Source organism: Sorex araneus, chromosome 5 (assembly GCF_027595985.1).
Source record: "Sorex araneus isolate mSorAra2 chromosome 5, mSorAra2.pri, whole genome shotgun sequence".
In the NCBI taxonomy this organism is placed as follows: Eukaryota; Metazoa; Chordata; class Mammalia; order Eulipotyphla; family Soricidae; genus Sorex; species Sorex araneus.
The window spans coordinates 57,195,591-57,215,376 of NC_073306.1; the positions used below are offsets into that span (position 1 = coordinate 57,195,591).

Here is a 19,786-nt window from a genome sequence, read left to right on the forward strand (position 1 = left end):
GTCCCTGGTTTCTTCTGGGGAAGGCGTGGCCTCAGGCCCCAGGAGCTGAGGGTAGAGAGTTTAGGGTCCCCAGGACCCCCGCTGCATGTACTGCTGCCCAGCCAGGAGAGTTCTTACAGAACATGCCTCAGCTCTGCGGCACCCCACGGAAGCACATGCCAGGACCCAGCTGGAGCCAGCCTGATTCATTCGTGGACGAAGCTGGCACCGGGGTGCGGGTGATGGAGTCCTGATGGCCTCAGCAGGAGACGCGTGGGGGCCCCACCTTGCCCTGCCCCACTTCTCCCAGCAAGGACCCACCTGCAGTGCCCCTGTGGCCAGCAGGGGGCCTCACTCTCCCCTGGAGTCAGCACAGGTTGGCACCTACCGTGCCAGGTGGCTGTGCTCGCCGCACAGACAGGATAGAGGAAGAATCAGGAGCAGGCTTTATGGGTTTTGTTTTCGGTTTTGTTTTTTTCAGGAGTCCCTGGGGGAATGAGATAACCTCAGAGGACATCCATGCCGGTGTTGGGCGATGCCAATCTCTTCATACACAAATGGCATGACTGCATCCAACACCCAGTGCCCAGTGCCCAGCACCCAGCACCCAGCACCTAGCACAGATCTGCCTCTTGCATTCTGAGTGCCCCTTCAGGGTGGGGTGTTCCCTGCAGCCCAGGGTGGGGCACAGTGGGAACAGTTAGGGAACTGGCCGGGCTAGAGAGGAGGAGAGTGCCGTGACAGGCCAGCTGCATCCAGCGGGGCCAGCCCTATTCCATCTTCCCAGGCTCACTTTGGGGCTGGCGGGTTTATCAAGTTGGAAATGGCTTTCTTCAGCTAGAACAGAGAAAGAGGCATTAGAGGGGGCAGGACATAGAAGCAGTTTAGAGTAGAGGCTGCAGGGGTCAGAGCGATGGCACAGCGGGTACGACACTTGCCTTGCACGTGGCCAACCCAGTTTCTAACCCCAGAGTCCCATAATTACTCCTGAGCACTGCCAAGAGTAATTACTGAGTGCAGAGCCAGGAGTAACCCTTAAGCATTGCTGGGTGTGGTCCAAAACCCAAAACAATAATAATAATAATAATAATAATAATAATAATAAATAGTCATCCTTATTTTATTTTTGAGGGGGCACTCCCAGGAGGCTATATTCCTGGCTCCGTACTCAGGAGTGACCCCTGGCATTGCTCAAGGAACCCTATGTGATGCTGGGGATTTGATCTAGGGTCAGCCTCCAGCAAGGCAAGCGCATTAGCCCTGCACTGTCTCTCCAGCTCCTCAGGGATTGCGTTGAGATCAGCTTGTTTGTTAGGGGGCCACACCCAGTGGAGCTTAGGGGTTACTTTCAGCCCCACACTTGGGGCTGCTCCTGCAGTGCTCAGGGGACCAGGAGTCCTGAGGTGGAACTGGGTCTCCAGCATGCAAAGTGTGCGTGCGTGCATGCGCGCGCACGCACGCACGCACACACACACACACACACACACACGAGCTCTTTGAGTTATCCTTCCTCCTCCCCCAAGATACTTGGGACCCTTTAGGATTGTTTGATCCCCTCAGCTGATTCTGAGGTAAGTTCTAGAGCCAAAGCTTCCCCATTGCACAAATGGAGTAACTGAGGCAGTCCAAACTTCACTGGGGACCCTCCACGCCTCCCCGGCCGGCTCAAGCAAGGCACTCGCACTTGGCTCCACCCCCGGGGCCCCCTGGTACCTCAACCCAAGTCACGAATCCCACAGCTCTGCCCCGAGATGTCACGAAGAGAGACTGAAGTTTCAGCAACAAAAAGAGGCTGTGTGCCTGGGGGAGGTTGGGAAAAGGTGGGGAACAAGTGGTACTCATCCATCCCTCTGAAGTCAGTCTCGCCCTAGCCTCTGGGTAGAGAGAGCAGAGCGGGGACCGGCCACGCCTGCCCAGGCGGGCTCACTCCTCCGCATTTCCCAGTAGGGAAAGGGGGACCGAGGCAAGAGCGGTGTCCAGGGTCGCAGTTTCAAATATGACCAGCAGAGGGCACCAGAGTCCACGCAAGGTGCCTGTTTCTGTTCTCTGGCGTCGCCCACTGGCACAACCTATGGGGTTCAGCCCAGGCTCTGGAAATACTTCCGCGTTTCCCTGACCCCATGTGTCAGGCTCTGTGCTGGTAGGCAGGTGTGGGGGACCAGCAGTGTGATCACTGGGCTCAAAACACAAGGGAGAACGTGGCTGACCACTGACATTGGAACCTCCGTGTGCCGTGCACTGACCACTGACTCTCCCCAGAGGCTTTTATTTCCCAAACTCTCTCACATCCTTAGACTCTGCATCACCCCAGCAATCCTGGGAGGTCAGTCCAGAGAGGGCACCTGTGCCCGTTCTACAGGGTGCCCCAGTCCCCACAGGCCTCTTCTCTGCCCCAGAGCTTTGCCCGTTCGTTACTTACCTGGTGCAGGGAGGTCTCTGGCGTCAGCTGGAGGCTCACCGGCTCTGTGGGGCAGCCCCTAGCCAGGATGTCCTGGAGACACCGCTGACCATGGGAAGGAGGGTTATGGGGGTCCGGGTCCACCTCCCTCTTCCCCAGGCTGCATCTCTCCCCGACCAGAGCTCAAGTCAACCCCGCCTGCAGCTCCCCAACCCCTCCTGAAAGCAAGTGCCCACCTGGTGCCCACCTGATACCCCTCCCGATGCCCTGCAGCAATGCCCACCTGTTGTCCTGGTGCCCAGGGGGGTGGCTCCTCCTGGAGGGCCTGCACCAGCTGGGCCCTTCTCACGGTGCCCACCAGGATCTGAGAGTCTGGGCAGGCAGAGGGAAAGAAGCGTCCACTCACTGAGACGTGCCAGAGCTGTGTGTCCAGGGTCATAGCAGGTGCCCCGATGTCTCTCAGGAGCCTGTAGAACCTCTGGGCCAGGAGCTTTGGCCACCTCTTTCTTTTTTTTTTTTTTTTTTTTTTTGGTTTTTGGGTCACACCTGGCAATGCACAGGGGTTACTCCTGGCTCTGCACTCAGGAATTACTCCTGGCGGTGCTCGGGGGACCATATGGGATGCTGGGAATCAAACCTGGGTCGGCCGCGTGCAAGGCAAACGCCCTACCCGCTGTGCTATCGCTCCAGCCCCTAGCCACCTCTTTCTTCCTGGCAACGGTCTGGGATACTCCTGGCTCAGTGCTCAGGGGTCATTCCTGGAGGTGTTCAGGGAAACCTTTGTGGTGCCGGAGATCAAACTAGGCTCAGCCTCAAGCAAGGCAAGTGACTTACCCACGGAGCTATTTCTCTGTCCCTGATTTACCATTTTCATGGAGGAGAAAATTGAGATTTGGTGGTACAGAGAGATCAACCAAGGTGACTTCTGATACGGAGGGGGCAGCTGCCTGGGGGCTGCCCATAGGACCCCTGAAGCCAGAGCAGGTCTGGGGCTTAGGGGAAAGTAGAGTCTGATGCCCGTTTTGTCTCCACTCTAGGAGGGGAGGCCTCACGGAAGGGGTCAGCCTTGGGCAAATATTCTCAAATGAGATATTTTTGGCTCGTCCTGTGGGGGAAGGTCGAGGGTGTCCCGATGTACCCGGGGAAGGGCCTGACATTTGGGGTGAGAAACTCTGACAAGTCCGCTCTCTGGTGATCCCTGACTAGCAAAGGAAGAAACCTCCACTCATTCCAAGGACTGCTGAGCAGGACCCCCGCCCCCCACTCCCACACTCCGCCTCCACCCCGCTTGGCTCCCCTCGTTCCGGACTGGAGCCCCCATGCCCAAGAAGAAGGGGAGCCCCAAGGCCCCTGGCACCTGCGCTCTGCACGAGTGGGTACTCGGCCGAGTCTGTGGAGGTCACGACCTTGACCACCTCCTCCAGCGGCGCGTCCTTGGCCAGTGTGGTGAGGGAGCTGTTCATGAAGTGCTCCACAAGCACACGGTGGGGGCTGGGGGCACAGGGGACCCCTGTCAGGGCTGCAGTGGGGCTGCACCACCCCAGGGCCAGCGGAGCCCCTGGGAAGAGTGACATGGGTTCTCGAGTGGGGTCAGAAGCAGGGGCTTGGGGCTGGAGAGAGAGGGCAGTGGGGAGGGTGTTTGCCTTGAACACGACCAATCCTGGATTCAACCCCCAGCATCTACATGGTACCCCGAGCCCCACCAGGAACACTTCCTGAGTGCAGAGCCAGGAGTTTCCCCTGAGCATTATCAGGTGTGCCCACAAACAAACAAACAAGCAAACAACTGGGTAAGAAATAGGGATGCCTGAAATGAGTAGCTCTCATGAGATGTGGAGTCACTGAACCAGACCAGCTCCGGACCAACTCCATGTATCAGGCTTGGGTCAGACAAATTCCTCAAGGAATTTTATCTGAAGAAACGTTTTACAGCAAAGGAAAACAAAATTGTGTTTATTTGGGGGCCACTCCTGGGACAGTGCTCAGAGCTTATACCTGACTCTGTGTTTAGGTGTCACTCCTGGTGGGGCTCAGGGGACCGTATGGTGTGCTGGGAATGGAACCCAAGTTAGGTCAGTGCAAAGAAAGTGCCCTACCCACTGTACTATCTCTTTTCTCCCCTCCCCCTGTTTTTTTAAACATTGGAAATCACTGGAACTGTCATTCCCAATGTACAGATGGGAAAACTGAGGTCCAGAGTGGGGCAGCAGCTAGCAAGCATTGGCTCAGGACTTAGCGCCCAGATGCTTGAACCTCAGGGCCGTCCTGTGGCATGAGGACCCCGGAACCGTTTCTGTTCTACTCTCCCCACCGCAGACCTGCTGCCCCCATGTCCAGGCTCACGCCGGGTAAGCTAGGGCCAGAAAGGTACACTGCCAAGCCTGTTTCCGACAAATGAGTGAAAGCTGTCATGTCGTGAAGACAGACTGGTGGCTAGTGAGACACGGGGCCCCGGCAATAGGCCCTTCCCAGACGCCCGTGGCCAAGTTCAGCGGCCGTGGGTCCCCGCACCTACGCAGCGCCCTCCCCCGCCGCCAGGGGGCGCTCACTCGAGGTTGCGGCCCAGGATCCGCGGCAGGTAGGGCAGCTTCTTGACCAGGATGGTGCCGTCGTAGAAGGAGGGCTGGCAGCTCTGCGCGATGGCGTTGGCCGCCAGCACCGCCAGCAGCACCGGCAGCGCGTGCACGATCTGGCCGGTCAGCTCAAAGGCCAGCAGGGCCGTGGAGATGGTGTGGGTCACGGCGCCCGAGAAGGCGGCGGCGCCTGCAGTGGGCAGAGCCCGGCGTGGGGGGAGGGGAGGCTGGGCCCTTGGCCAGGATCAGCTGCAGAGGGCCAGGTAGGGGGGTGGGCAGGCTAGGGCCCAGACGAGGGGGGCGGGGAATGCTGCCCAGGTGCACGCACCAGTCACTATTTAGAGCGCCCAGGACCTGGACTTGGGGAGAGGGTGTGCCCCACAGAAGGGGGCCCGGAGGCTGGGGAGGGACAAGAGCTCTCGGGATCCACCGAGGGCACCCCCCATCCTACAGGCCCCTCTGGGAGACTGTCACCCATCTCCCAGCCTCACCCCAGGATGTTTGCCCAGCCCGCGGGGACTCTTCACTGACCTGCCAAGGCATAGCCTCCAGGCATGATGGGGTTGACCTCCCCTCCAGCCACGATGCCCTCCGGAAAGGCAAGGGACAGGGCCTCGCCCAGGAGGCGCCCGATGGCAGCGCCTGGCCACAGACTTAGGGTGAGGAGGAGCCAACTGACCTTTACCTCCTCCCCCCGCCGCCGCCCTTCACTCCTGGGGACCAGCCTCCAAGATGTGGGGAAAGGCGGTCGGGACTAGCAGCCCCAGGACCCCAGACTCACCCCAGATGAATATGGGCATGAAGTAGCCAGCGGGAATCGGGATGGTGGTGGCCAGGATGAGCATCCAGAACTGCAGGGGGATGGGGAAGAGGAGCCCAGAGGGTCGGGGTTAGAGTTGGGGGGTGGACGGGAACAGGAAGGCCCAGGGCAACCCCCCCCCGGCCATGTGAGGGGCTCAGTCAGGGGCTCCCCTCCCTTCACCTTTCCTGGGAGGCAGGCATGAACGCTGTCACCTCGTTTTCTTTATTATTATTTTTTTTTTTTGCTTTTTTTGGGGTCACACCCAGCAATGCACAGGGGTTACTCCTGGCTTTGCACTCAGGAATCACTCCTGGCTGTGCTCAGGGGACCATATGGGATGCTGGGAATCAAACCCGGGTCAGCCGAGTGCAAGGCAAACGCCCTCCCTGTTGTGCTATCTATCGCTCCAGCCCCTTTTTCAATTTTTTTTTAAAAAGAGCTATAAGGGGGCTGGAGCCATGGCAAAGCGGGGAGGGCCTTTGCCTTGCATGCTCCTGACCCAGGTTCAATCTCCACCCTCCCGTATGGTCCCCTGAGTCCCACCAGGAGTAATTCCTGAGTGCAGAGCCAGGAGTAACCCCTGAGCACTGCTGGGTGTGGCCCAAAACCTTAAAAGAAAAAAATTAAAAATCGATGAGGACAATGAGGATGAGGGAAGAGATTTGCCCAGGGCCACAGCGGGCAGGGGTCCCGCTCAGGAGAGGGCTGGGTGGAAGCAGGGTCCTGTCGCCCGTGAGAAGGCTCCCCCGTGCACCCCCGGCTGCTCTCCGCCCTGCACATACCTTCATGAAGAGGAAGAAGACGAGGGTCCCGAAGACCGTGAATGGCTGTGGGTTCCACTCCAGCCAGAGGTTCTGGGGGTCCGGCTCGGCCGGCCAGGTCGGGGTTGCGTTCCTCGTCCTCAGAGCCCATGACTGGCTTTCGAAGAGTGTGTCCAGGTGCTCCTTCATGGACAGCTGTGGGGCGGCTCAGTGAGGGGCCCACCCCTGACCTGAACCGCACTTCCTCGGCCCCCGCCCCTTGGGAAAGGCTCAGCTCCCCTGCCCTGAGCTCCCAGTTTCCGTGACCCCCCATCAGGGCTGCTGGGTGAAGCTAAAGCACAAAGGGAGCAAAGAGAGGAGGTCCCGCCCCTGTCCCCCCCACCCCCCAACTCACCCGAGAAGCCATGAAGCGGCCCACCCCGGGCGGGTAGGTGATGGAGGCCAGGATCAGGATGGCCAGGGCCGAGTACAGCGGCTTGCTGGGGGGAGGGGGTGGGGGCGGGTGGGCAGGGATGAGGCGATGCCAGCAGCCCCACCGTGGGGGTGGAGGGGCAGCACCCTGACCTGCCCTGCTCCTGGGATTTCTGCACCCCTTTCCCCTCCTCAGCGTTCACCCCCAGGGGCAGGGCTGGGGGGCCACAGGAGCTGAGTGAGAGGGTGCAGGCCGAAAGGGGGCGTGGGGCTCAGTGGGGGCGGAGGGCTAATGGGAGAGACTTAATTAAGAACGAGGTGCAGGGGAGAGTCGGTAGCCCTGGAAGGAGGGGAGGTGGGGGGAGTCCAGAGTGCAGGTCCTGGAGAGGGGCTGAAGGGGAGTCGGGGGCTCTGGGGGGTGCGGGCTTGGAAGGCTCCGGGTGCTCATAGAGGGAAGGGTTCAGAGTGATTTCCGTAAGGGGGGAGGTACGGGCTCGAGGCTAGTTCCTCGGGAACGGGGGCTCCCCGAGGCCCCCCCCCAGGCTCACCTGGTGGCCAGCAGCCTGGAGGTGAAGCGGTTGGTCCTGATGAAGCCCAGGAAGGTCCGCTGGCAGAAGAGGTAGGCGCAGCTCATGATGCCGCAGATGGCCCTGGGGGCGCCAAGGTCAGTGCGGACCCCTGCTAGGTCCCGGGGCCTCTCCGGGAGCCCGCGGTGCCCACTCACCCCAGTGCCACGAAGAAGAAGATCTCGGGCAGGTCGAAGGGGACATCCACCCGGAAGCTGGTCTTGAAGAGGGAGGTGATGGTTTCTGGGGAAGGAGGGCAGTGGGGTGAGGGTCCCCGCCCTCCCCTCACCTCCTCCCTCCCCCATCGCCTGCCCCCAGGCCCAGCGTCTGCGGGCAGAGTGAGCCACTGCTGCTCCCCACACTCCTTTCCTGGTGTTCGAGGCCCCACCACCCCCCTCCCTGCTTGGCCCCTTCTTCCTCCAGGACCCCTCATCCTCCATGCCCGGCCCAGCCCAGCTCATGCCCGGGCTCTGAGGAGGAGGTGGGGAGAAGGAGGAAGAGGAAGGAGAAGAGGAAACAGAAGAGAGAGAAGGAGGGGGAGGAGGGAAGGGAGAAGAGGAGGACGAGGGAGGGGGAGAGAGACTAGGGGAGGAGGGAGAGGAGGAGGGAGATGGGCTCGGAAGAGGAGAGAGGATTGGAGGAGGGAAAGAAAAGAGGAGGAGGAGGAGGAGGCAGGGAGGAGGAGGGCAGGGGAAGGGCCTCTCTGAGCCCGGGGTGGGGGGGCGGGGGCGGTCACCCACCCTGCTCACTGTTGAAGACCGCCAGGAGGCGGAACATGAAGGCCCCACTGGTGGCGGCGAAGAAGCCCCTCCAGTAATCCCAGACGGAGAAGTGGGACGACATGACCTCGATGCTGAACAGGACCCCTGGGGGCGACACTGAGCTCAGGCAGGTGCCGACCGCCATGTCCAGCCGTGCTGGCCTTAGTCCTGAGCTGCCTTGGGGCAGGACCGGTCTGCGGCGCCCCCTGGAGGAGTTCAGTCCTCAGAGCAGCCCTTTGGGCCTGGGACGGTGTGGGCGGGGAGATGGGCCCAGGGTCGCCTGGGACCGCCCCCCCCCCCCCCCCCCCCCCCCGCACACACACCACGTAATGCCGTCCCGAGCGCCCTGTGCCTCCAGCAAGAGGAAGGACAGAGCTGGACAGAGGAGCGAGGCGGTCAGTGGGGCCTGGGAGGGTGGGTGGGGGGCCCAGGGGGCAGGAGGGGACTCACCGCTGAAGGGCGCTGCGAAGACCGTGGCCACGCCCACCGCCGCGCCCGCCACGAGCATTTCGTTCTGTTTGCTCTTGTTCTGCGGGGACGGAAAGAGTCGGGGCTCAGGGGCCGCCTCGCCCTCCCGCGCTCAGGCCTCGAGGGGTGCTCCCTGGGCCCCGTACCTGGGGCTCCCCGACAGTCTTGGTGCGCAGGCGGCCCAGGTAGGCCGCGATCATCACCGACAGGTGCACGAAAGGGCCCTGCAGGGAGGTGGGGACGCAGGGCTCAGCCGGGGGTCCGGGAGCCACTGCCCCCCCTCACCCCACGCCCCGTCACCCTTGGGCTCTGGTCTGTCTCCTGCCCAGCCCCCGCCCCCAGGGGAGGCACAGGGCGGGCGCGGTGGGTGCCCTCACGCCTGCCCACACGTACCACTTTGCCCAGGAAGAGGGTGCTGCCCGCGGCCAGCGTGCAGCTGAGGCCCACCACCTTGGCCCCGAAGTTCTTGATGTCCAGGTAGTCCTCCAGGATCACGCCCGACAAGATGGTCTTCAGCTCGGGGAGCCCGGAGCCTTGGTGGGGAGGGGACAGCGGGTGAGGGGCGGGGCGGGTCCCACCCCGGCAAGGCCTGTCGGGGCCCCGAAACCCTGTCAGCAAGGTGGGGGCTGCCCTGGAGGGAGAACGCGATGGACTGGCTGCAGGCTTCGCACGGGGGGACCCCTGGGCCGGATCCCCGGCACCACCCATTCCCCTGGGCACTGGGAGCGACCCTGAGCACTGCAGGGTGCAGCCTCCCAACGGAGCGAAGCAGAAGCTGTGCGAGGAGTCTGCAGAAGGGGAGCCTGAGGAGCAGAAGGACATGCGCGTGTCCACCCACTCCAGGGACAGGACAGGGGGAGCCCAGCACAGAATCAGGCTGGACGCTCCCCCGGGTGTCTCCATACTGGCCTGGAGCTGAGAGGGACTAGATCACTTTCAGAAAAGCTCAGGGTCTGCACTGTATACCCCCCACCCCATCCCCATCCCACCCCTGTCCTGGTCCGGCCTCCGTGCTGTGTGACTTTGGGCAAGATGCAAGACTCCTCTGAGCCTGCTTGTCCAGCTGAGAAGCGGGCCACAGTTTCCTGCCTCCCACTGCAGGAAGCTCGGGGCTCAGGAAAGGCTGAGGCCAATGGCACCGAGACGCAGGCCGGCAGGTGGTGCAGGGGGGCCCGGGCTCACCTCCGGAGAAGGGCGTGATGCTCTGGGAGAAGCCGGAGGAGAAGGAGATGAGGGCCACGGGGTAGACGGTCCAGGAGAGGTACCGGAGCAGGTGACCGTCCCCAATCTCCCGGTACAGCCACTTGTGTGCTGGGGACAGCGGGGGTCAGGGGATGTCTGCAGGCTCAGTGTCTACGCACTGACCAGAAGAGGGCGAGCCAGGCCCACCCCAGAGGCCGCCCCCCAGACTCAGTGCCCGGCTCCCTGGCTGCGTGATCCTGAGCAAGTAAGTGACTCAAACCCTCTGAACTTCTGTCCACAGAAAGGGGGGATGGAGGAACCCCCCTCATGGGCTCACTGCCCAGCACCAGCACAGCTGGGACCTTGCCTGAGCTCAGCCACCTCTTCCAGGAAGACCTCCTGGTAGAGCAGGGGGAAAGTTCCATGCCTAATGGTTTAGATGAAGAACCCCCACCCATCCGCCCTCTAGAGGAAAAGGGACTGAGCAGAGCTGGAGAAGGGGGAACGGGGACACTACTCACAAAGGGCTCTGCAGAATGTGTGGGACCCTCTTCCTCACTGTGCAAACGAGGAAACTGAGGCCCAGAGAGGGGTGGAGCCCAATCAGGGTCACATGGCACATAGAGAGCCGAGCCAGGAGTGGGTGCAGGCAGAAACCCAATCAGAGCCCTCCCGACCCCACCGCACCCCCGTGGCTCCTCAGGCCCCGAAGATGGCCCCAGGCGGGTGGCAGGGGCGCATGCCAGGAGCGTCACCTCGAACCACGCGGCTGATGGCGAAGTTCATGGTGTAGCTGATGAGGGCCATGAGCACGCCGAGGATCGCCAGGAAGTACCAGTCCTCACTCACGAGGAACAGCTTCTGCCTCAGCCACTCCAGGGCCCCTGGGCAGGAGGGGGCACCGTGAGGGCGGGGGGGCAGGTGCCCAAGAGGGTCCTGGCACCAGGCCCCGTCCCCTCCGCCTCTGCTGCGGTGCTGAGCGGGATCGAAGGGGCGCACAGTGAGGCTTTGAGAGCAGGGGGGGTCCCGGCCCACAGACTCCTGCTTCACCCCAGCCCCAGAGTGGCCTGGGTGGCCCCTGGCCCCAAGGCTTCAGGGGCTGGCTCTGCCCAGCTCAGCACCAGCCCCGGGCTGCTCTCAGCCTCTCTCGGCTCCCTCCCTTCCTGAACCCCAGCCCAGGGACCGGTGTACTTGGGGCTCCCAGTTTGCAAATGCCAAGTGTTCATCCATCCCGCCTCCTGTGCCGCTCTGGGAAGGGCAGATGGCCCAGGCCCTGATGCAAGGGCAGACAGACACCCAGCAACCCCCGGGCAGTGCCATCCGGGGTCAAAGGTTAGGACGAGAGTTGCGCTGGGCTCCCTAAGGGGGTATCCTGAGGGCTTGTCCACTCACCTCGGATGCCTCGGCGGAGGCGAGGACATGGACCCCACAGCTCTCGAAGTGCCACCGGGGTCCCAGGGGAGCCTCGGCGCAGCCCCACCAGCTCCTCCATGGAGTGGCTGAAGACAGACGGACCGGCTCCACCTCCTTACCTGTGTGAAGCCGTGATGGGAAGAGGCAGGGTGTCGAGGCACTGGGGGTGTCACCTGGCCTGCACTGTGTGTGCAGGGTGGGTTCCGAGAGGGGTCCCCAAGCCTCAGTTCCCCACTTGCTCCTCAGTCACTTTTTCGGGGGGGCGGGGGAGACCCCACGAATGGCTCTCACCCTCATGCCCGTCCCCCAGCCCACCCTCAGCTCAGCCCGCAGAGGCCGGAGCTCCAGAAAACCCCAGGTTCAGAAGAGAAAGGCTGCAGTGAGAGAAGTGCCCGGGAGGTGCCGGCTCCCTGCCCTGCCCTGACTCCCCCCCTCCTCCCAGGCGCCCACCCTGGCTCTGGGGGGCTCCAGCAGCCCAGCACGCAGCCCTCACCTCTGCGCTCCGTGTGGGCCCTCCTCTGATTCAGCTTCCCCTGCGTGCGGGCGCGGGCAACTGGACAGGTATGCGCTCCGCCAATCAGCAGCGGGGCCCCCCTCCCACCCACCCCCCCCAGCCTCGGGGTTTACTGTGGCCACTGAGAACGTCCTTGACAAACCGGCTGAAACTGCCCGGGGTAACTGGGCCGTGCAGGCCCAAGCTGCCTGAGGGACCAGCCAGGGTTCCCTCTGGGTCAGCGGAGCCCCAGAGTGAGCGGGGCCCGGGAAGGGGAAGCTCCCGCACACACGGGCAGTGAGAAGGGCCCTCTGCGGTGTGGTGAGGGGCAGAGACCCTCGCCTGCCTCGGGAGGGGGACGGGGAGCAAGGATGGCCAGGCACCGTCCCCTGGCGCCCACTGCCTGACCAGAGCCCGGGCTCTGTACTCCCCGCAGCGAATCGGTGAGCACTGAGACCTCCCGGGGAGCGGGGGGCGGGGGGAGAGTTTGGGGCCACACCTAGAGGTGCTCAGGACTGACTCCTGGCTCTGTGCTCAGGGATCACTGCGGGAGGTGCTCGGGGCACTGTATGCAGTGCCAGGATCGAACTCGGGTTGGCCTTGTGCAATGCTGGACTGTCACCCGGGCCCCTCGGGGGTTCTGCTCGAGGAACGTGGTGCCCCCCCAAGGCAAGGCCGCAGGTCCATGGCGCAGGTTCCAAGCCTGCACCCAGCCTCATGGGCCCAGGGTGCGGGGTGCGGGGTGCGGGGCAAAGCTGGAGCAGGCACAGGCAGCAGGCGGCCGGGGAGGGACTGGGACTGGGTCCTCGTGTCCAGCCCCTCAGGAAGCCGCCTGACTCCAGCCCCCCAGGGGCACTGGCTCTGCTGGGGCTTTGGGGTAAATGCTGCCAATGTTGTCCCACCCCAAGAGAGGGTAAGGACATGGGGGCCGGGAAACAGGCCAACATTTCAGACTCTTGACATCCACTGCCCAGCTCCTCCCCCCTGTGCCCGGCCCCTGACCCCCAATTCCACCATTAGGTCAGGACGACATCACTGTTTCTCAGAAGTCAAGTGAAGAACCAGAGAGGCCTAGTCACTCCGCTCTGGACACAGAGCAGGCGCTGATCCCAGACCCAGATGTGCAGCCTTTCCCAGAGCTCTTGTGGTTTTTCTGATGCAATCGATCAGGGCAAGGACTGGGGCACGAAGTAGAGGGTTTGTGTCTGATGCCATTTGGGGAAGGCTCCAGCTGGAGACCCAAGACAAGGACCGTCCTCCTTCACCCCAAAGATCTCCCTCCGGAAAACCACAATGGTCCAGGCGGGGGCAGCTGCCGGCACAACCATCTAGCCCTCGGCTGGCTCCGTCCACACCCTCACACTCGTCCTGAAGGCATGAGGACACAGAGAGGGCAGCAAGGAGGCCACGACGAATCCTTGGACCAGTCACTGCCGGCGGGGGTGGCAGTCAGCAGAGTCCTGCCACTCCTCAGCTCCCCACACTGCCCCGTCCTCTGTGCCCTACACGGAGCCCCCGAGGCACAGAGGGACCTTCCTCCAGCAAGAGTCCCCCCGAGGGGCTGGAGCGATAGCACAGCGGGGAGGGCCTTTGCCTTGTACATGGCCGACCCGGGTTCCATTCCCAGCATCCCATAAGGTCCCCCAGCACCACCAGGAGTAATTCCTGAGTGCAGAGCCAGGAGTAACCCCTGTGCATCGCCAGGTGTGACCCCGCCAAAAAAAAATTTAAAAAAAAGAGTCCCCCCAGAGCCTACAACGGTGCCCCGGCAAGGGGACACTCAGGAGACACCTGCCTAGTGCCCAGTCACAGGAGTCGGCCGAGCTCTGGCCGCAGGGGATAGTTACAGCTTCCTCGGCCCTTCCCAAGTCCACATGTCAGTATCTTGGGGCACAAGATTCTGCCCCCCAGGAGAGGGCCAGCGAGATAGAACAGGGATTAAGGTGCCCAGCACTGGCTCCATCCCCAGAAACACATGTGGTCCCCGGACCACTGAGCACAGAGCCAGGAGGGGACCCACGAGCACCGCCAGGTGTGGCCTCACCCACCCCAAAAGTCCCCTAGGTGCATGGGATCCTCCAGCAAGTTCGAGGTACGAGGAAAGGCTCATCACTGCCCCGGGTGGACAGGCATGCCCGGAGACAAGAGAATGACTTGGATGACCTTTTGAGGTCCCTCCTGGCCTCTGAGGCCAGTGGGTGACGCCTCTCGGGGACCGGGGGAAGGGGAGGAGGCGCAGGGGTGGGGGCGGGGACCGAGGTCTGATGTCCAGGAGCGGTGACTCAGGCCCTCAGCTCTGTGACAGCGTGTCTGCTTTTAGCCGCTGGCTCCCGTGTCCTGGCGGGTGACAGGCTGTGGGCCCCCACCCTCTTTCTGCCTCACTTCCAGTCAGGAATCCCTGAAGGGGTGACAGACCCCCTCTCTGCTTCAGCCACCGGCCTGGGCCCCAGCCGCACCCTCTCCATGGACTCCCCCAGAAACAGCTATGACCCCCACCAGGAGGAAGTTCTGGGAGAGCCTGAGAAGTGAAAGCACATTGCTTTAGAAGCCCCCAATCTAGCGGGGACACAAGTGACCTCCTGGCCTGGGGAGCTGCTATCTGGAGGGGGGGACAGAGAAATCACAGGGTCCCCAGCCCCCCCTGCTCGTTGCTGGGGTGTGTCAGGGAGGATACTCCTGCCCCGGGTGGGCTGTGGGACCCTCCCCAGGAAGGAGAGAGCCGGCAGGGAGGGTGAGAGCAGAGACCCCACGCTACAGTCAGGTGGTGGGGAAGGGGGTCTCCTTCCAACGACCCCCCGCCCCCCCGCCCGCTCTACTTGCTGGCACCCCCAGAGCTTCTCAGGGGCCAACCATCCTTCCTGTTGGGGCTGGCATCCTGGCTCTGCCACTCGCCGCGCGCCCCCACCATCCCCGCAAAGCTCGGGCCGCGTGAGGAGACCACAGATGAGCCCGGGCCCCAGCTGGCCCCAGAAAGGCGGACAGGTCAGAGTAGCTGTCTTCTGGAACGTTCCTTCCCATTGTCCTGAAGTGCCTGCTCTGAGCCCAGATCACACCGTCAAGGAGCCCAAGAGAGTCCCTGGGAACAAGACCTAGACTCCCCGAGGGACAAGCACCCCAGTGGGCCCAGCCCTAGCCCTCAGCTTCCTCCTTTTTGGGGCTCCCAAAGGTCCCGGCATCAGGGAAAAGGAGGGCCAGCCTGGGACGCGGCCCCAGGGGAACAGGCTGGGCCAATTGCACGTTCTGACATCCCCTGGTCCAGCCATCTCTGTTTCCTCCTAACCATTGTCCCAGGAGGCCTCCCAGGGGCCCAGAGCTGGGGTGCCCCACCCACCCCTCACCTCCTGCTCTGGGGCTTAGTTTTGTGCGCTGTTTTGGGTGTTTTTGTGTTGGGGTCACGCTCGGGAATGTTCAGGGGTTACTCCCGGCTCTGCATTCAGGAGTGACTCCTGGCGGTGCTGAGGGACCGTGGGTGATGATGCCAGGGATGGAGCCTGAGTCAGACGCATGAAAGACACCCCCTCATGCCCCCCGCTAGCTGTACTATCTCTCGGGCCCCTCGCTGCCTGCTAAAGCGGGGAAGCAGGGGCCCCTCCATCCTGATCACCCACCCCCCCTCTCACCAAGGATGGGGATGGGAGGGGGTGGGGCTGGGGGGCAAGACATGGACGAAACCGTCCCCCAGGAGCTGGAAGGCCACGCCCAAGTGGCCGGGGGCAGGCTGGGGTCCGCATGGCACGAGGCCCCCACTGCAGTTATCAGCCTGGAATGCGGCTGTGAGCTCAGCCGTCATCTCGGGCCTGTGTGTCGGTCTGTCAGCGGGGCCGACTCACTGGAGAAGATTTCCAGCCCCTCTGGGCCACCGAGAGGCCTAAATTTAGCTGGTAGACAAGGGGCTGGCCCCGAGCCCGGGACGGTAGGGCTTTATAAAGCGCCGGCCGTCGGGGCGCTGCCAGCTCCCCCAGAGGCCGCCCACACCCTCTCCTGTCCACCCTGCCTGCCGCCTGCCGGGCCGGGCCGGCTGCCTGCCCGTGAATGAGCCACAGGACCTCCTCCACCTTCAGAGCGGAGAGAAGCTTCCATTCCTCCTCCTCGTCCTCGTCCTCGTCCTCCTCTTCAGCCTCCTCCCGTGCCCCGGACCCCCCCATGGAGAAGGCCTTGAGCATGTTTTCGGAGGATTTTGGCAGCTTCATGCGGCCTCACTCAGAGCCCCTGGCCTTCCCAGGCAAGTGCCCGGGGCCCAGGGCCGGGGAGTCACGCAGGGAGGGGGAGCCCCGCTGGGGACACCGGGGAATGTCGTAGGCTGCATGTGGGCGGGGCGGCCAGAGCAGGTGCCCCGACAATGTGGCCCCCTGGAAAGACGCAGCCAGGAGAAACGGAGGCAGGTGAGGAGGAACCTCAGGCCGGGGCTCAGGCCGGGACCCAGGGGTGAAGCCCTGGAGGGCCGGATGGGCCTGAGAGGTTGGGGGACGGACGTGCCCCGCTCCAGGCCGGGGAGGTGTCCGTGGGCACTTTGTGGGCGGGGGGCAGAGGTGGACCGTGGCAAGTGGACCCAGGGGGAGGCGAGGCCTGGGGAGTGGCCCCTTCCCCACAAGAGTGGGAACTGGACTCCGGCCGCTCTGGGCTCAGCTCACGGAAGACCCCCCCACCCTGCCCCACACAGCCCGTCCCGGGGGCCCCGGCCACATCAAGACGCTGGGAGACACCTATGAGTTCGCTGTGGACGTCAGCGACTTCTCCCCAGAGGACATCATCGTCACCACCTCCAACAACCACATCGAGGTGCGGGCGGAGAAGGTGAGCAGGACACCCCGCCTGGGCCCTCCGCTCAGCGTCCCTAGGCCTTTGTCCTCTCTGGGGGCCCCAGATGCTGACCAGGGTTCCCCTGCTCTCCCTCCCCCGCCCCCACGCTCCAGGGCCAGCTGAAGATCTGACTTGGACCGCTCACGGGCCACAGCATCCTCCTTCCTGCCCCTGTTCACCCCAGGGCTCCGCGTCCCTTCTCAGGAGCCCAGGGCTGCAGAGGGAGCCTTGGGGAGCGGGCAGGGGTCTCCGGAGGGAGAGACCGTGTTTGCATCAAGTCAGCTCCCCTGGTGGCCTGTGGGCAGGAGCAGGGTCCCCGGGCAGCAGTGGAGAGAGGTCCCCCTTGGGGCAGGAGGTACAGCAGAGGGGGCACCTGCCTTGCATGTCAACGACCCAGGTTTGATCCCCGGCACCTCAAGGGTTCCCTGAGCCCACCAGGAGTGCTCCCTGAGTCCAGAGCCAGGAGTAAGCCCTGAGCACTGCTGCATGTACCCCCGCCCCCCAAGAAAAAGACACCCCCTCTAGCCCTCTTTGAGCCTCCTAGGACCCCCGAATCAAGCCAAGGCTGACCGGAGGCCTTGGCCACCCACAGACTGATGGGTCTCGGGCACCAGCTCCCCAGGAAGCCATGTGCGGGAGGGGGTGTGGCGCGTCCTGAACAGGGACACTGGCGGGGCCGCGGCCGGCTTGTCACAGGCCGGCTAATTCCCTGGGCACCTGGGCACCCCTGCCAAGGAATCCAAAGGCCCTGGGCACCGGGACAGCGGCAGCACGTGCCAGTCTGCAGCCCCGCCTGTGACTCAGCCTGGCTTCCCTGGACACTGTGTGCTGGCGGGCATGAGGGAGGGGCCGTGGCCAGCTCTGCCGGGGACACCAGTGTCTCTGGGTGCCCCAGGGGGCACGGCTCTGTCCTGGGCGCTCTCCTCATGGCTTCAAAGCCCCACTGTCAGCCGGGGAGACGCAGAAAGGCCTGGAGCGTGGGCTCTGCGTGCAGGGTTAGAGCACCTTGCTGTCCCCTGAGCACGACTGGGCACCAAGGGACCTTAAGCGCCATGCTGGGAGGAGCCCCCGGCTTTGTTGGGGTGCTCCAGGGTCGGCTCGAGCCTCCTGTCTCTCTGAGCACCCCCAGTCTCTGTGACCCCCTGGAGCCAGGAGCTCTTCCAAGCACCGCTGGGTCTGTCCCTGCAGAGCCTCTGGCCACGGTGGCTGGCCCCTCGCTCGGCCCGGAAGCTGAGACCCGCGGCACAGGGGAGCCGTGCAGGGGTCAGGCTGGAGGAAGGGGGGTGCTGTGACTCGTGATGGGTGGGATGGCGGCCACCTGCCCTGACCCCTGACCGCCTCCCCAGCTGGCAGCCGATGGCACAGTCATGAACACCTTCGCTCACAAGTGCCAGCTGCCGGATGACGTGGACCCCACCTCGGTGACCTCGGCCCTGAGAGAGGACGGAAGCCTCACCATCCGCGCCCGGCGCCACCCCCACACGGAGCACGTCCAGCAGACCTTCCGGACGGAAATCAAAATCTGAGGGTCCCCCTCATCTCTCCCTCTCCCCTGCACCTCACCTGTCCCTCCCCCCCTCCCCGCCTTGCCAGAAAAGCTTCCCTGCCCCTCCAGAGCAGCCTCCAAGACATCTCAGCCCCTCCCCCTCACAGCCCTGCCCCCTCTAGGCCCCAGGTGGGTCACCACCCCCCCATAATACAGACATCTTCGGCTCTGCCCATGCACCCCGGAGACCACCTGCCTCACCCGGGAACCCCCAGATCCTAGAGCTGGCTTCTCTCCTTAGTCTAGAATAGAGATGGAGGTCGCAGAGGGGAATTCTGCAGAGTCAGCACCATGGGCAAGAGGAATTAGAACAGGGAGGCCTTTGGGCAAGTCATCCGCCAGAGAGACAGACGTGATCTGTGGGATCACTGCAGACTAGGGCAGGCCAGTGGCTTCCCCTGGGCCCGTGGGGGAGGAGGCCTGAGAAAGATGACAGATCCCATGGCACAGGGGGCCGGAGGTGACAGCTTGACGCGTCTCCTGGGCCACGCTCCAAGCCCACCTCCAGCCGGCTGTGTCCGGGCAGGACCACGCTGTGTCTGCACAGAGATGGGGTTTTTCCAAATACAGCTGGATCGTGACAAACTGCAAAACTTCTGTTTGCTCCCTGCTAAGCCCCGGGGGCAAAGGCTGGAGCGAGTCCTGCTCTCCCTGTCCCCAGGCCTGGGGCTCTCGAAACCCGGTCACCCAGTCGGGCAGAAAGGAGCACGCGTGGGGGTGGGGTCCGGGCTGCATCCAGCTTCTCCCTAAGCTTCCCCCTCGCCTTCCCACCTCCCTTTCCCTCTTTAAAGTATGAATCTATAGACTGCATGTGTGTGTGCACACGCACGCATGCCAACACACAACATACACACAGTACTCACACATTCACGTACACGCACATGCACAATTCTCACACATCCATACATGCACACACACGCCACACACAAGCCACACACACACACACACACACACACACACACACACACACACACTCACTCCTTCAAACATTCAGTGTTGCTTTCAGCGAAGGCCCAGCTCAGAGCATCCTAAAGTCAGATTTCTCATCTTGAGGGGTGGGGGGCGGGGAGTGGAGTCTCTGAGCAGTGGTCTGCAGCCAGGACATGAGACGCTGCTCTGGCACAGACAGACCCTCACGGGCAGCAGAGAACAGAGCCTGCCCCACCTCCAGAGCCAGTCCGGGGAGCCCCAAGTGCTCCATGACCTGTGCTTCCCACTTGCAGGAACAGAAGTGATGGTTCACGGTGGGGGGGGGGGGGGCTGGGCAGAACCTCTGCCTTCTGCAGGGTGACCTTTCACCCCTGCCATCTGGGCCCCTCGGGGATGGCAGAGCACGGGAAGGCCCTGGCCTGGTCTCCTGCACACAATAAACACGGATGCACTGACAGCACCTGCCTGAAGTTCTCGAAACTGGGCCCGGGCGGGGAGGGGGCCGGAGGGAGCCCCCCGGAAGCACAGACACACTTTCCTCAAGATGCGGGGCAGGCGGGAGGGACAGTGCAGGGGCTCTGGCCTGGCTCACACACACCAGGCTCCTGTCCCACGCCTGGGACCACATGGGGCTCCCAGAGCACAGCTGGGAGGATCCTCAACCACAAGGCTTAGAGCAGCCTCCGAGCATGGTGGTGGGGTC

At 63.4% G+C, this 19,786-nt stretch overlaps 2 protein-coding genes across 3 annotated transcripts; one reads left to right on the forward strand and one right to left on the reverse strand.

Moving 5' to 3' along the window:
- Nucleotides 1–104: 104 nt before the first annotated feature.
- On the reverse strand, nt 105–11,403 carry CLCNKB (chloride voltage-gated channel Kb). 2 transcript variants are annotated; one of them, XM_004603365.2, is made up of 19 exons: nt 11,294–11,403; nt 10,657–10,785; nt 9,902–10,030; nt 9,113–9,252; nt 8,866–8,943; nt 8,702–8,780; nt 8,231–8,356; nt 7,649–7,733; nt 7,473–7,574; nt 6,908–6,992; nt 6,535–6,708; nt 5,732–5,801; nt 5,482–5,592; nt 4,927–5,140; nt 3,735–3,868; nt 2,661–2,749; nt 2,399–2,482; nt 1,693–1,779; nt 105–816 (listed from the first exon to the last, which is right to left on the reverse strand). In XM_004603365.2, exons 1-19 carry the CDS (start codon nt 11,391–11,393, stop codon nt 769–771), a joined length of 2,064 nt encoding a protein of 687 aa, XP_004603422.2. In that variant the 5' UTR covers nt 11,394–11,403; the 3' UTR covers nt 105–768. The 2 variants fall into 2 exon arrangements, with proteins under 2 accessions (XP_004603422.2, XP_004603423.2); XM_004603366.2 differs by lacking the exon at nt 9,902–10,030.
- Nucleotides 11,404–15,764: 4,361 nt separating this feature from the next.
- HSPB7 (heat shock protein family B (small) member 7) lies at nt 15,765–19,440 on the forward strand. The gene is made up of 3 exons (XM_004603364.2): nt 15,765–16,029; nt 16,468–16,601; nt 17,954–19,440. The coding sequence occupies exons 1-3, from the start codon at nt 15,840–15,842 to the stop codon at nt 18,131–18,133; spliced, it is 504 nt and encodes a 167-aa protein (XP_004603421.2). The 5' UTR covers nt 15,765–15,839; the 3' UTR covers nt 18,134–19,440.
- Nucleotides 19,441–19,786: the final 346 nt, after the last annotated feature.

Bases quoted from the DNA above. Each gene is read 5' to 3' on its own strand.
- HSPB7 (XM_004603364.2), top strand. From the start codon at position 15,840: ATGAGCCACAGGACCTCCTCCACCTTCAGAGCGGAGAGAAGCTTCCAT. The intron at 16,030-16,467 runs GCAAGTGCCCGG...TGCCCCACACAG, and splicing joins AGAGCCCCTGGCCTTCCCAG to CCCGTCCCGGGGGCCCCGGC. The intron at 16,602-17,953 runs GTGAGCAGGACA...CCGCCTCCCCAG, and splicing joins TCGAGGTGCGGGCGGAGAAG to CTGGCAGCCGATGGCACAGT.
- CLCNKB (XM_004603365.2), bottom strand. From the start codon at position 11,393: ATGGAGGAGCTGGTGGGGCTGCGCCGAGGCTCCCCTGGGACCCCGGTG. The intron at 6,709-6,907 runs GTGAGTTGGGGG...GCCGCCCCACAG, and splicing joins GCCGCTTCATGGCTTCTCGG to CTGTCCATGAAGGAGCACCT. The intron at 5,802-6,534 runs GTATGTGCAGGG...ATCCCCCTGCAG, and splicing joins TCTTCTTCCTCTTCATGAAG to TTCTGGATGCTCATCCTGGC.